General features: G+C 42.4%; 1 protein-coding gene across 1 annotated transcript; it reads left to right on the top strand.

Moving 5' to 3' along the window:
- Positions 1-1,127: 1,127 nt before the first annotated feature.
- LOC144738937 (ribosomal protein S6 kinase alpha-5-like) lies at positions 1,128-13,966 on the top strand. Its single transcript, XM_078621932.1, is given in 23 exon segments — positions 1,128-1,194; positions 3,705-3,776; positions 3,937-4,155; positions 4,319-4,332; positions 4,334-4,435; positions 4,527-4,565; positions 4,567-4,629; positions 5,152-5,235; positions 5,372-5,392; positions 5,394-5,476; positions 5,581-5,638; positions 5,640-5,669; positions 5,671-5,733; positions 5,855-5,884; positions 5,887-6,018; positions 7,776-7,901; positions 8,572-8,705; positions 9,558-9,651; positions 10,547-10,717; positions 10,994-11,185; positions 12,219-12,378; positions 12,927-13,090; positions 13,667-13,966. Coding segments are annotated over 23 exon segments (2,418 nt in total).
- The last annotated feature ends 491 nt before the right edge of the window (positions 13,967-14,457 follow it).

The following is a 14,457-nucleotide window of genomic DNA, read 5'->3' as shown; positions in this document are numbered from 1 at the left end:
GTGCCAATTATCTTTGTAGATCAAATGACAAAACAAAAAAAGATTTCACACTGTATCTTATAATAGATAGTCAGCTGTTGGTCTGGAATCTTTCAATGCCCTTGCACTTCATTTTTCTGGAAAACAGATTATGATGACAGAACTGACTGCTGGATCATGAGATATTACACAAGGAGAAGTTGAATCTGTTAGAGATCTGTCAGATATTTCACATCAGAACTGAAGTCATCCATATTCCTTACCCATGTGACGTAAAAATCTTTGAAAGGAAAGCAATGGCAACCAGCTTCCTCAAGGAGGAGGCACAGGACCATTTCAAACACAAATCTGTCTGATTTTAAACTGCAAACTGGATTGAGGCAAGAGAATGTTCTCGAATATATAGAATAGAACACTCATCGTCATTTAATGTGCTCATTTGCATTTGTTGGTGAATATTTACTTTTTTGGGCATCTACAAAACGACATGTAATCGCAACTTTAAATATTAGTTATACAATCTCCTCAGTATAGTTTGAGTTTGGACCAGCAAATACCCAGCTAGATTACCAGCTGTACATTTTCAGTGATTAAAGAAATCACTCAAAGAATGATGGTAACAATGAAAAATAAGCACAGCTCCTGAATATTGAAACATACACTGAGATTTATGACAGAATTATGAACAAATGCAATCGTTTTTTTATTCTACTATTCATTTTCACGCTGATGCATGATAATGAATGCATTTAATTGAACTACAAATTTCTGACTTCTGACCTTTGACATAAGTGTCAGGAAGGCAGCCGTCAGTGTTTGGAAGTAGGCGGGGACTATGTGTCGCTACCTCAAAAGTAGCCAATCCGAGGTCGGATTTTCACATAGCAACGCCAATCAGGGAAGAGGGTCTTCCTGGTTGCGAAGGTAAGTGGCAGAGGTGTCCTCCTGACAGAGGCAAGTGTTTTCCTTTTAGGTCTGCTTTGGTGACAACGTTCTGCCTCTATGTCAGTCAGCCTTAGAGCTAATTCATAGGATTCCAATGCTCCGGTTCTGCGTGGAAGAAATCTTCATTTTTATTATCGCAAATTAGCTTGTGAGCTGAGCGTAGCCTTCTGTGAAAAGCGTCCTAATTGGAGCAGGAAAATACGATGCCATCTCCAATGGAGGGAGCTTCCAGAGAAGACCTATTTACTGTGAAACATGAGCTAAAAAATGGTAAGTTTTCTTCGACCTAGTTTAACTGGTTTTGACGCATCCATTTATCTTTTTGGAGACACGTGTCAGAATAGAAATGTTAGCTGGCTAGCTTCGTTTCATTGACGTTACTCTGGTCCACAAATGGCAGAGGAAGGCTAACGTTAGCTTCTTTTTTTTTTTTTTTTACCTGTAACGTTACTGCTAAGCCACGTTATCTAACACACTGTTACAAACGTTTGCTAATAACCGTGTCAACTTGGCCTAATCACATTAGCACAGGGTAGCATTAGTTGGTACGTTTAACAAGGGTTAATTCTGACCGTGATACAGTTTGTCAGCAAGTTCATGCGACTGTCAACGCCCTTTTCCTTAAATTAAATGAAATGTTAACGACTGGAATCATTAGCAGGCACTGCGAAGCTAACTTGTACTGAACTGTTGACATGTCACTGAGGAAAAACGTGTATTAATATTGTGCCTACACACTGTACTAGGCATTGAATCAACAATTCATGAGTATCGTATGAGTTGTATTGTTGTATACCTCAAAATGAGCCTGTGAGATTGCTGCTCTCTTCTTCACCCCATTTTGCCTCCTTGGAATGCATCTTATGGATGTACCGATTCTTGATGACTCTTGTTTTCCTTGTAGACATGAAAATTACTAGATGAAACAGTAGAAGCAGGCACAAAATGTAGCTAAAATAATAAAGACAAACTGACAAAAGACAAAAGTTACTGTTGAAAATGTTTCATCCTTTACAATATGAAGCTACTCAGAATGGGACTGGTTTTGAGTTGAGTTGTTCAGCTAATTCATTAGTAGTTGAAGGAAGTTGAATACTTCTCAGTGCAGCTGCTTTCATAAAACACACAGTGCAAATGTCTTTTTCTGTTCAGGCTGCAACATGACTACTGCTGCACCCCTGGTTTAAATATGCAGCCTGTCCAGTTGTCATTTGCACTTGTTTCATGTGTACCCCATTGTATTACATCAATCCTACTCAGGAAAAGTAGAGAGGAACAGGGGTACACATCATGTACATACCCACTAAGCCCATTTGGAAGACCACTACAGATATTTAACCTAATTTGTTTCAGTTCACAACTACAGAACACAGTATTACTCTTTACTCTCCAAACTGACTCTCTGTACAGCATTTGAGTCTGTAAATGGATAATATGATTCAAAAGTCAAACCTTTTCCTAATGTGGAAAGCAAAGGCCCTTTTCGCAGCAGCTGTTTTGTCTAGTCTGAGCAGGAAAAAGCAACGGTGCAGTTAATAACATTAATGATAGCTGCACTCAGTCGAGTTGAGCCAGAAGCAGGGCAGTAGCATTGTGTACGGTCACTCACTGACACGGCTTACTGGGACAATTAATGGAATGGGGGTCATCATTAATAATGGGGTTTCCACCTGTGCTTTTCCTGCTTTGACAAGTCATAATGTGTACCATACAAAATGGCCTATTATTAGATTGTTTTCACTTTGAACACACAGGAAACCAACCTAAATTTGAGGAAGGGCTTTTTATTTTGAGGAACACTGACATTTGCCTCCTCTCGTCCAGCAGTCAGGCATCCTCTGGTCGGACACCTCTGCCAGTCTATTAATAAACACTGAAATCAAACTTGGCCTTGGCAGGGTGAGCACATAAAGGGGGTTATGCAACCAAAACCTCTGACTTCAAATTTGAAGGACAGGATTATTGTTGTGAAATGATACTGTGTGCACTTGAATAGCCTAATAGTCATAGCATTTCTTGTCATGTGTAACAGGAGAGGCAGCAAGAGGGAAATCAGCTGCTTTAATTGCTCAACAGCCTATTTCGAGAGTGTGAGACAGAAGGAATGTTTTCACTACAATGGACATGCATGTCAAAAGTGCACGCTATGCTCAGTCAGCCGCAGTGGGAGATTTAGATTTAGACACGAAGAGTCGTTGTCAGTAAGCAAAAAATCCATTGGCAATGTCTTTTGGCCATTAGTGTGAGCACAGAAAATCATGTCTTAAACACTACTCAACATTAAAGATACATGAATAAAGCCAAGGTAATGGGGCATGTAAAACGATCATAAATCTAGTAACTCTCAGAGAGTAAGTAGTGAAAAAGAATGAAAAGATTTTCAATGCTGCTGACCTCTCTAACCTTTGTAGCTTTAGTTTTGAGTCTTTTGCACCTCAGTTTTAAACAGATGAGTGTCTTCAAGAATACATTATTTATCATGTGGGCACAGTTATAAAATAAAATAATATAAAAATATTCTTTCTTCTGTTTTTTGGCCATAAGCTGCAAACCAAGTGAAAAGAAAAAATGTACAATTAGATATACCTACTGAATAAACATGCAGAACATATACAAGACATGATTGTTTGTTTTGGGCTAAAATCAATATCATGTGAACAACAAGACATCACACCACAGTATTTGCTATTTATTTGTCCTGAATATGTAAGGTTTTTTTTTGTTTGTTTAGTAAATGGCTGTCTGATCAGATTCTCTTTTAATGTTTATTTCTGTTTCAGCCAACCTGACAGGCCATGTAGAGAGGGTGGGAATAGAAAATTTTGAGCTACTGAAAGTGCTAGGCACTGGAGGTGAGTTTCCATGTAATGCACAGAACATGACATTCAGTCAGTCTGGTGTAAAATATGTGTGTGTTTTGCAATTATGATGTCATGTCATACCATCATTTCTGTAAAAAGCTTTGATCTGCTTTAAACTTTGTCCTCTGTCTTTGTTTGCATTATCCGCCAGCATATGGCAAAGTGTTCCTGGTGAGGAAAGTGAGTGGTCATGATACGGGGAAGCTGTACGCCATGAAGGTTTTAAAGAAGGCCACTATCGTACAAAAAGCAAAGACGGCAGAACACACACGCACGGAGCGTCAAGTGCTGGAGCATATCCGGCAGTCTCCATTCCTCGTTACACTTCACTATGCTTTCCAGACCGACACCAAGCTTCACCTCATTCTCGGTTAGCATGTTCTTTGTGTAAATTTCCTGCTGCTAGAGATTTCTAGTAAAAGAGAAGCTATACGAGCTAAATGAATTCTTACAAGCCGACATTTAACTAACCAACATGCATTAATATGTGCTGCATGAAATATTTCATGGTTATGTAATCTCTTTCATGATAGATTATGTAAATGGTGGGGGAGCTCTTTACACACTTGGTGCAAAGGGTGCGGTTCAAGGAGCAAGAAGTCGCCTTGTACAGTGGAGAGATTGTGTTGGCATTAGAGCATCTACACAAGGTAAAATATCTTCAGCTTCTCTGATGGTCAGCTGTTATCTGTTGCTGCTTAGTCACTGTTTGCCTCACTTCTGTCATGTTTGTATTTGCAGCTCGGCATTGTCTACCGTGACTTGAAGCTTGAGAATATTTTTACTTGATTCAAATGGCCATATCGTGCTCACAGACTTTGGCCTTAGTAAGGAATTTGATCAGGTACGTTTAATTAAAACATTATGATACATTTCAAAAGTTTGAGCCAGAACTGAGTCATTAGTTTGTTCCCATGATTCAAAAAGTGGTTGTAAAGACATTGACTATTGTATATTTTTATGTTACATATATTTTGTAACATATTTGTATTTGTAAGTCAGAGAAAATATCAGTAATGTGGAAATATAACAACATAAATTGTCAATTTGTATGTTACAACAAATATAATTTGTAGGGTAAATACTGAAGATTGTTTATTCAGAAACACATGGTACTTTTATGCATGTGTCAGCCCAGAGCATTCCCATCATTTCCTGCCAACTACTTTCCACAGTCATGATGTCATGAACTTCTATGCACAAGTCGAAATGCGAAATTTGATGCCAAATCAAGTCCACTGTCACTTAAATCTGATCTGATTGCACGGTAATGATGAAACGGATTAGCGAGTTATTCTTTTGATAAATCATTTGACACTTGTCATTGTTTATGTTTGATATCTGATGTGCAAAATGTTTGTGTTAGGTGGAAAGAGCCTTCTCAGTCTGTGGAACGATTGAATATATGGCTCCAGAAATTGTGGAAGGAGGAGAGTCTGGACACGATAAGGTAATGTGTTGTTTTATGTTTAATGCAGCGGTCTGTTTGATCAAATCAAACACTGAATGGGAGCACTCCCTCCAGTGAGGTTGTTCTTTTAGTCCAGCAAGCCAAAGTCACAGGTTGGTGCGTTCATGCATTCCAGGCGGTGGACTGGTGGAGTTTGGGGTGTTTTGATGTACGAGCTTTTGACTGGTGGATCACCCTTCACTGTTGATGGAGATGAAAACTCTCACACTGACATTGCCAAGTATGGATTTTCCCCTGCTATTTTTTGTTTTGGGTTTTTTTTGCAGCAATCCTTCAATTTCAATCATTCCACAGCACTGACCATATCTGTCTCTCACATCCCAGGAGGATTTCTAAAAAGGATCCTCCTTTCCCAAAAGACATGGGAGCACTGGCCAAAGACCCTCATCCAGCGACTTCTCATCAAAGATCCAAAAAAAGAGATTAGGTTCAGGTCCTAACGGAGCAGAGAATGTAAAGAAACACCCCTTTTACCAGGTCACTGCTTCTCTTAAACATTTTATTACATGTCACACAACAGGAAAGGACATTAATATGAGCCCAAACATTTTAGGAACACTAAAGTAAGTGTTTTTCACCTTTTTTGTTTCCCTTTTAGAAAATTAACTGGGAGGACTTGGCAGCGAAGAGAAGGTGCCTGCCCCTTTCAAGCCAGTGATTCGGGATGAGCTGGATGTCAGCAATTTTGCAGAGGAGTTCACAGAGATGGACCCCACCTACTCCCCCGCAGCTCTGCCTCAGAACTGTGACCGCATCTTCCAGGTGGGTGGGGAAACAATGTTAGGCTGTTTTACTTGTGAATATTCCTCTGTTCTCCCTGCGGGGCATTGCAGGGGGGTGCCGTTAACACCTATCGGTGCTGATGTTTGTCTAGGTTTTGGTTGCTGGCATGTGTGAAATGTTGACACAGATGAAAAATGGCATTATACATTCTCCACCTTTTTGTCTGTGACTATATTTGAAATACTCCACAGCATTTGAACTCATCAAGTGAAGTTGTGAATGTCCTCAAAAGGTTGCTGTAAGTCAACATGAGTCTGTCTGTGTGCGTCGGTATTCAAATTGACTAAAGGGTCTTTTATTGCGGTAATTGCTGCCAATATGCAGCTCCTATTGAAGGAACAGATGTGAATGACTATTTTTGATGTAGCTTTGAACCGTAATATGGCCCACAACTCTGCCAGCTGATGGCTGTCTGATGTATTGCATGAAATTTCAGCTCTGATTGCCTTCTGGATCCTTGAGCTGGATAGATCAATAGACCCATTAACTGCCTTCTCTCATGGAATAAAAGGTTACACTTTGAGAGCATCACCACGTCTGTCTCGGTTACGCCTTTACTCTTTGATTGCCAACTTCATCTTGGCTTTTTTTCGCTCTCGGCTGCCATTCACACAGTCTGAAATTTGGTGGTCTTTATAATTTGCAAGCCTAGCAATCTCTGTGCTAACGACATCAATCCCAATTTTTAAACCGTGCACTCGCTCCCCCTCCGTGCCCTCACAAAACAAAATTAAAATTGCATTAAGAGTGTCAAGACGTAATTTCACAGCAGAGCAATCAAATATTCAAGCCCAGCAATTTAGGGCATCTCATTCATCAGCATCCATCCTTCCGTCCATCCATGGCTGGTCACTACATACCCCACAGCTGTGTGTGTGTGTGTGTGTGTGTGTGTGTGTGTGTGTGTGTGTGTGTGTGTGTGTGTGTGGTGTGTGTGTGTGTGTGTGTGTGTGTGTGTGTGTGTGTGTGTGTGTGTGTGTGTGTGTGTGTGTGTGTGTGTGTGTGTGCGTGCGTGCGTGCGTGCGTGCGTGCGTGCGTGCGTGCGTGCGTCGTGCGTGCGTGCGTGCGTGTGTGCGTGCGTGCGTGTGCGTGCGTGCGTGGCGTGCGTGCGTGCGTGCCGTGCGTGCGTGCGTGCGTGGCGTGCGTGCGTGCGTGCGTGCTGGTGCGTGCGTGCGTGCGTGCGTGCGTGCGTGTGCGTGCGTGCGTGCGTGCGTGGCGTGCGTGCGTGCGTGCGTGCGTGCGTGCGTGCGTGCGTGCGTGCGTGCGTGCGTGCGTGCGTGCGTGCGTGCGTGCGTGCGTGCGTGCGTGCGTGCGGTGCGTGCGTGCGTGCGTGCGTGCGTGCGTGCGTGCGTGCGTGCGTGCGTGGCGTGGTGGCGTAAAAAGAGTGCGTGCGTGCGTGCGTGCGTGGTGGTGGCGTAAAAGAGTGATTAGTGACAGTGATCTCCACAGCTGGAAGGAGGCAGGATGTGCTCCACAATGACCAGTAGAACAAGAGCAGCAGCTGGATTGTCTATGTGAGTCAGGTTTTAGTTAATGACATTTGAAGGGAAAAGGATCTAAAAATAATCGATAATAACAGATAATACAACAGTCAGTCTAGAGGACGTAGAATGTGATTATTATTTTCTTTTGTGAAAAAACAAACTTGACCTTCACTTTTCTTCTGTCCATTTACCGGTCTCTCCTTATGTCCCGGTGCCATGTAAACAAGTTCATGTTCATGTGTTTCTGTAAAGGGCTACTCCTTCATGGCCCCCTCCATTCTGTTCAAGAGGAATGTGGTGATGGACGACCCTGTCCAGCTGTGTGGAGGCTCTGAGAGGCCGGGCTCTGCTGCGGTGGCCCGCAGCGCCATGATGAAGGTAAGATGTATGTACTTGGGTCCGCCCTGCACAAGCACACTTAACCTAACGACTGCTGTCACAGACAGATGTGATTTGTTAAAACTTCCTCTCTGTTCCGGTTCTTTCCACTGCGCTGGACTTTATTTAGATTGAGATAGACAGACCTGACGCCAATAGGACTTTTCAAGCTTTTACATTATGCAACATTCTGCTTTGAAATGTTTTGATGAACTTTGTTTGACAATTACTTTTCTGACCATGCTTGCACCCGCTGTCTGTATCAACAAAACCCTGGAATACTGAATTCAGTTCCACGTCCAATTTGAAAGCTCAGTTTCAGCTCACTAGACTTTGTTTGTTGCTCTCGTGTGTTCTTAAATATCTAAATTCATATTTGTGTTTTTCCCTTTTTTAATGTTTACTTGTTTGTATACATATTATAGGACACAACAAATGCTAAGCAGCACACCAATGTTATTTTGGTTTCTATAGATCCACTATATTTATATCTTACTTTTCATCTGTAGATGATCACACAGGGTTATATAAATCAGATCAATTCATACATTATTTTTTGCACGATTTTAAGAATCCCTTAGGCCGTTCACTTTTTGATATTCTATTATTAGACTCTGGTGATGTCTTGTAGGACTTATCTTCACCTCAAAACCTTTAATTGGTCCTACAGGACTCACCTTTCTATATGAGCTATGAGATGGACCTGAAGGACAGCGCTCTGGGGGAGGGCAGCTTCTCAATCTGCAGGCGGTGTACACACAAGAAGACTGGACAGAAGTATGCGGTCAAGATTGTCAGCAAGAGGTACAAACTCAAAGCCATACTTATGTGCAGCATTGGTTACATGTAACAGAGTTATCAAATGAAATTAACTGTAATCAGTTACATTATTGGAGAAAACTAACAACTGATGATGTGGGGTTTTTTTAAAGGAGTTTGACAGTAGTCAGTGTTTATGAAATACTGGCACAGCTCAACATTCAATGCACTTTAGAACATTCATTCAACAACACATGGCACATTGTGATCTTTTATAGTTCTAGTGCTCTAACTTCAGTTCCCTGAAGATTCTCAACTTCACTGGAGTTCACTGGAAATTCTCCAAAATCAACGAATGGAAACCAATTGTGTTGCACCAAATGTTGGTCAAATTCAGTCATCAACAAATTGAAACTTCTACCATCAATAATGTTTTTTACGATAATGATTATTACATAGGTAACAAATCTTAATCCCATTAATATGTTCATAAACCCACACTACTGCATGATTCTACTCCCGGATCAATGAAGATCACGTGTGCTGACACAGGATCTGGGACAAACAATTTAATTCTGTCTGCCAGCTCACATTGAAACTTACATTTTCTCAAACTTTTTATTTGGACTGTTGGTGTTTCAGAGTCCAGAATCAGTTGGATTCCCGATTGAAACGGTTTGAATATTTTCAAATTATTTTCAAATAAAACATTTTATGACTTGGAGATGAATTGATCAGGGAATTTCATGCTTAGATAGCACCAATGGAGCAGGTTACGAAAAACGTATTAAGATTGAGGTAAATGATTAACACCCCTGAAGAATTAGTCTCTCTCTATATATAAATATGCTGTATTGTCTGAGCGTTATGTGTGACTTCCTGCTGGTTTCCTGACAGAATGGAGGCACAGACTCAGCGGGAAATAGCAGCTTTGAAGCTCTGCGATGGCCACCCCAACATTGTCAAGCTCCATGAAATTTACCATGATCAGGTAAAGTTCCTCATGCCGTCCATATTTGTTGCCCATAAATTCTGTTTTGTGTGTCTCTGCGCGGAGCCTGTGGGGACTGCAGCCTTATTAAGTTCTGTAAGTGGAACAAGGCAGATTAATGGGGATGCTGGAAGCCCTGGAGGTGTGTGTCTTTTCATGTATCGTCCCACAAACGTCTCTCCATATTTCCCACACAAACACATGTAGTGATACTGAACGTGACAAACCTGGATTCAGTGCTGGCTCACTGAGCTGCACCAAAAAAAACAAACAAATTGTATTCATGCTCCCCATATAGTCAACCTCTGTTCTGTTTCTGACAGTATACAGGTTCATTAGCCCCGGTCCTTCAAGCCCAGGAGCACCACTTTAGTTCTGATGAGCTCAGTGGGTTATTACAGTACCTCAGAGGTCTGTGACCCGGATCAAAGCCTTGACTTGCCTCAATCAAATCCTTTTTTCCTCAGCTCTAATGAGACACTTTACCCTTCTACACACATATTATTCCCTCTCCACTTTATGTGTTCCCTTTAATTTTAATGGAAATAGTTTGATCTCATCATGATAGGATGTACATGAAGGATGGACTCTTCTCTGCACCCTATTATTATTTTATTTTGACCTTATTTATTTATAGACATTTTTAATCATGAACTATCTTATCTAATTTTATTCCATTTATTGCGTTGAGCCCGTGGCAACGAAATTTTGTTCCACTTTGTAGTGCACCAGTATAACATGGAACAAAATGGAAAGAAATCTTTTTTCCACAGACATATAACAAATGCTCAGTCTGTTACTGGTACATAAAGGTCCATATTTCTGCTGTATTATTAGCAGTGTGTGTGAAATGTGAATATGACTACATAAATACATGATAAATCTGTTTCTACAGCTCCACACATACCTGGTTCTGGAGCTGCTGGGTGGAGGGGAGCTGCTGGAGAGGATCCGCAGGAAGCAGCATTTCAGTGAAACCGAGGCCAGCCGCATCATGCGCAGACTGGTGTCTGCTGTCAGTCATATGCATGACGTAGGAGTTGTTCACAGGGATCTCAAACCAGAGGTAAAGGATGACAGCAAAGTAGAGATCGTATTCTGCCTGAGAAGAGTTTCTGATGATACCCACTCTGTGGGGGGGTCATAAGTCATAGAAACAGAATTGCTGTGTTTTAAGTTGAGCCTGATCTGACTGTAATCAGCTGCAAAGTACAAGTAGAATTGTTTGACCCCACCAAGGGTCAAATACAGCTAGCAAGAGAAGTCTTCATCTCTAATTTGGTACGCTACTGAGTGTTCCAGCAGAAAGAAATGATTGCCCCTGTCTTGAATTGCTTTGTAGAACCTGCTCTTCACAGACGAGAGTGAGAACTCGGAGATAAAAATCATAGACTTTGGCTTTGCGCGCCTCAAACCGCCAGACAATCAGCTGCTGAAGACGCCCTGCTTCACCTTGCAGTATGCAGCACCAGAAATACTCAAATACGACGGCTACGACGAGTCCTGTGACTTGTGGAGTCTGGGGGTCATTCTGGTGAGTGGATGTGTGTCACCACAGCAACCAGGTGCACGTTAAAACAAAGTCTGAGTAGTTTGACTGTTGGGATCATTCATCATACCTGCAGTTTTTCTAGCACGTCTACACATGACAGTCACTTGAGAGACTGAAGTAGAGAGACGAAAGTTGCTGAGTGTTCATGTCGTTTGTTCTAATAAATCAAATTACATCTTCCCTTTCAAAGATAAATTGATCAGTAAACAGTTTTAATACCGAAATTTAAATCTTGAGCTTCATTTAGTGCGTGCGTGTGTGTATTCTGTTAAACCCATTTTTTATGATATTCCTCTCCCTGCCTGGCTCAGCGTTACAACCTCCAGCACCCTGTGGTTAGCTGACACAGTTAAACGCTCTCCACAGAGTGAAGAGTCTCTGTCGGAGACGCTTTACTACGTGCTCAAATTAAGATACTGCTCCCAAGCGTATTAGATGTCCTAATTCAGCCTTTGTGTCAGTCTGTCTGTGTGTGTGTGTGTGTGTGTGGAGAGAAAATGTAAAGGAGAGGTCAGAGGGAGAATAAGAGGGCACACGGAGGGGAGGCAGCGAAAGAAGAGAGATTTCTCTTCTTGTCATCCTTCCTGAGCCTGGGCTTTCTGTGTAAGCGCTGCTTTGCATTGCCGCCCCCTGGGGGGAAACTGAAGTAGTGTGCCTCATGGAGTCGTGATGAAATGGCTACTGACAAACTGCGCACAATGCGCTGGGAGCAAAGATGATGAGAGAGAGAGAGGGAGAGATGAGGGCATGACGAACCTCCACCATCCAAGGACTGTTCCGTACAACGTCATTTGAATGAGAGTTTAGCAGACAGACAGTAACTGGTCAAGGTGAGAGTTTGCTGTTAATTCAGTGAAACACACACATTTGTTGTCAGTGCTTGTTCAGCACATTTCAATGGTCATTATTCCAAAGCATATTGATTATTTACCATGTAACCTGTTTACACTGCAAGAAGGAAATCACCTATAGACAGATTTATAATAATGGATGGAATGTGTCCGTGTGGTTGCAGTACACCATGCTGTCTGGCCAGGTGCCTTTCCAGTGTCAGGAGAAGAGTCTGACACACACCAGCGCTGAAGAAATAATGAAGAAAATCAAACAGGGAGATTTCTCTTTTGAAGGCGAGGCCTGGAAAAATGTTTCCCAGCAGGCCAAAGACCTTATACAAGGTAAGTAGGACAACAGTGGCTCGTTTTAGAGTCTAGTGAGTAGAACCGTGATGAGAGTGTGAAGAGTATTCAGAATGAAACAGGACGGATCAGACCCGATCAGTTGTTGTTGTACTCAAAACTGAACAATATACCTCACAAAGGGAACTACAACATGTGTCATTACCATACAGACGTTTCTAGTGTGTTTGAGCAAAGACATATTTAATAACTAAATGCTAAATACACCAGAAAGTAATGAAAATTCCAACAAAATTTAAAATAAAATAGTTTGAGCTCTGTTCCTGGCAAACAAAGAAGACCAAAGTAATGTGTATTTCAGAATGTACTAGCAGCTTGTTTATAAACTCTAACCTTTGTGCACAGATTTGTAATCTGTTGGTACATTCCTCCTTTTCAGTTGTCTTCAAATGTTTATAACAACCTCTGCAGCTCAAAGGAAAATGAAAGTGATTGTTGAGCTCGGCTTTCATCGTCAAACTGGGATCGAGTCGATCTTTGGCTCCAGTGAGGCACTGAAGGTTCTTGTCTCTATCGTCTTCCTGCAGAGCTGCTGACGGTGGATCCAAACAAGCGGATTAAGATGTGTGGTCTACGTTACAACTCCTGGCTCCAGGACGACAGCCAGCTGTCTTCCAACCCGCTCATGACCCCAGACATCCTCGGCTCCTCGACCGTCTCTGTCCACACTTACGTCAAAGCCACCTTTAATGTAAGACGTAGCGGCTGGATGAGAGATTAGATTAGCCCGTAGACAAAGAAGACAAAGAAGATATATATATGTATATAGAATATATACAGTATACATTGAACGAATAGAAGGCAGTTTAACGCTCACCAATGCGTGGATTTAACCCGCTTATACCATGATCGTTTGCCAAAGAAGCAGAAAAGGGATCATTAATGTATGTTCTCATGTGTTATCCAAGCCCTGACTCATGTGGGTGACTCTCCTAGTATGACTTCCCTGTGTCGTTTTTCACTTGATTTCTGTCTTTCCTTCTCAGTCTCTTTTTCTTCTGAAGCATCTGATTAAAAAAAAATTCTTGTCCGCTCCAAACAAGTTGAAAGAAATTTTACGCTCATGTGCTGTTTAATGTTGCCACTGTTGTGTCGATGGTGGATGTTAAAAAAAGTTCATCATGGTTCATCAAACTACCTGTGTACTACCTGTGTACTAACAGTGTTCACGCACAGCTGCCAGCCAATCAGAAAAGAGTATTCACCCAGACCATGGTATAAATATTGGAGTTAAAAGCCTAGTTAATCCCTTCTCTTTGTTTGGCAGGCATTCAACAAATGTAAGAGGGAAGGGTTCCGCCTGCAGACAGTGGACAAGGCCCCACTTGCTAAGAGGAGGAAGATGAAAAAGACCAGCACCAGCACAGAGACACGCAGCAGTTCCAGCGAGAGCACTCATTCCTCCTCCTCCTCCTCCCAGTCTCAGGAGAAGACATTTGCAGAGGGCGACGCCAACCCGCAGCCCTCCAACAGCACGCCTTCCACCACCCCCGTCAACACACCTGTGGCCCTGGGAACGGACTCCGAGCAACAACCAGGGACATTTCACTTTTCAGACGGACAATGAGGGCGGTTTCATTTCCATGAACCCAAGGAAGACTGGGACCAGCACCAGGACAGCTCTCCTTTCTGCTCCTCTCCGCCCCCCGCCGACCCCCCCACAGATCTGCCTGTGGTTCAGTCAATTGCATGGACGTCCGCACTTCTCTAAAAGCAAGCATGCAGCAGGAGCCGCAACCATCACCTCAAGTATCAGTCAGTCATCACTAGCAATAGCCTTTCTCCTTTCTGTCTGTCCTTCACACACACACTGTATCAATCAGGGACCAGGATGCTGACGCCGATGTCTGAATATGAAAGGGCTGCTCGATTGCCGCAGGTCCAGTCAGACACTTAACACGTCTTCAGTCTCGTACAAGTACGGCTCAATCTTCTGTCCGCGCCCTTTGTTTTGGTCCATGATCCCAGAGGTTTCAAAGGGAAAATCGCAGTTTACACCGTGGATGCTTTGTATTTTTGTGTCAAAGGGAGGAGAGGTGATGCTTCGCTGCATCGTGC

This window comes from Lampetra planeri, unplaced genomic scaffold (assembly GCF_965212315.1).
Source record: "Lampetra planeri unplaced genomic scaffold, kcLamPlan1.2.h2 scaffold_1233, whole genome shotgun sequence".
In the NCBI taxonomy this organism is placed as follows: Eukaryota; Metazoa; Chordata; class Hyperoartia; order Petromyzontiformes; family Petromyzontidae; genus Lampetra; species Lampetra planeri.
This window is presented reverse-complemented; position numbering and strand designations above follow the sequence as displayed.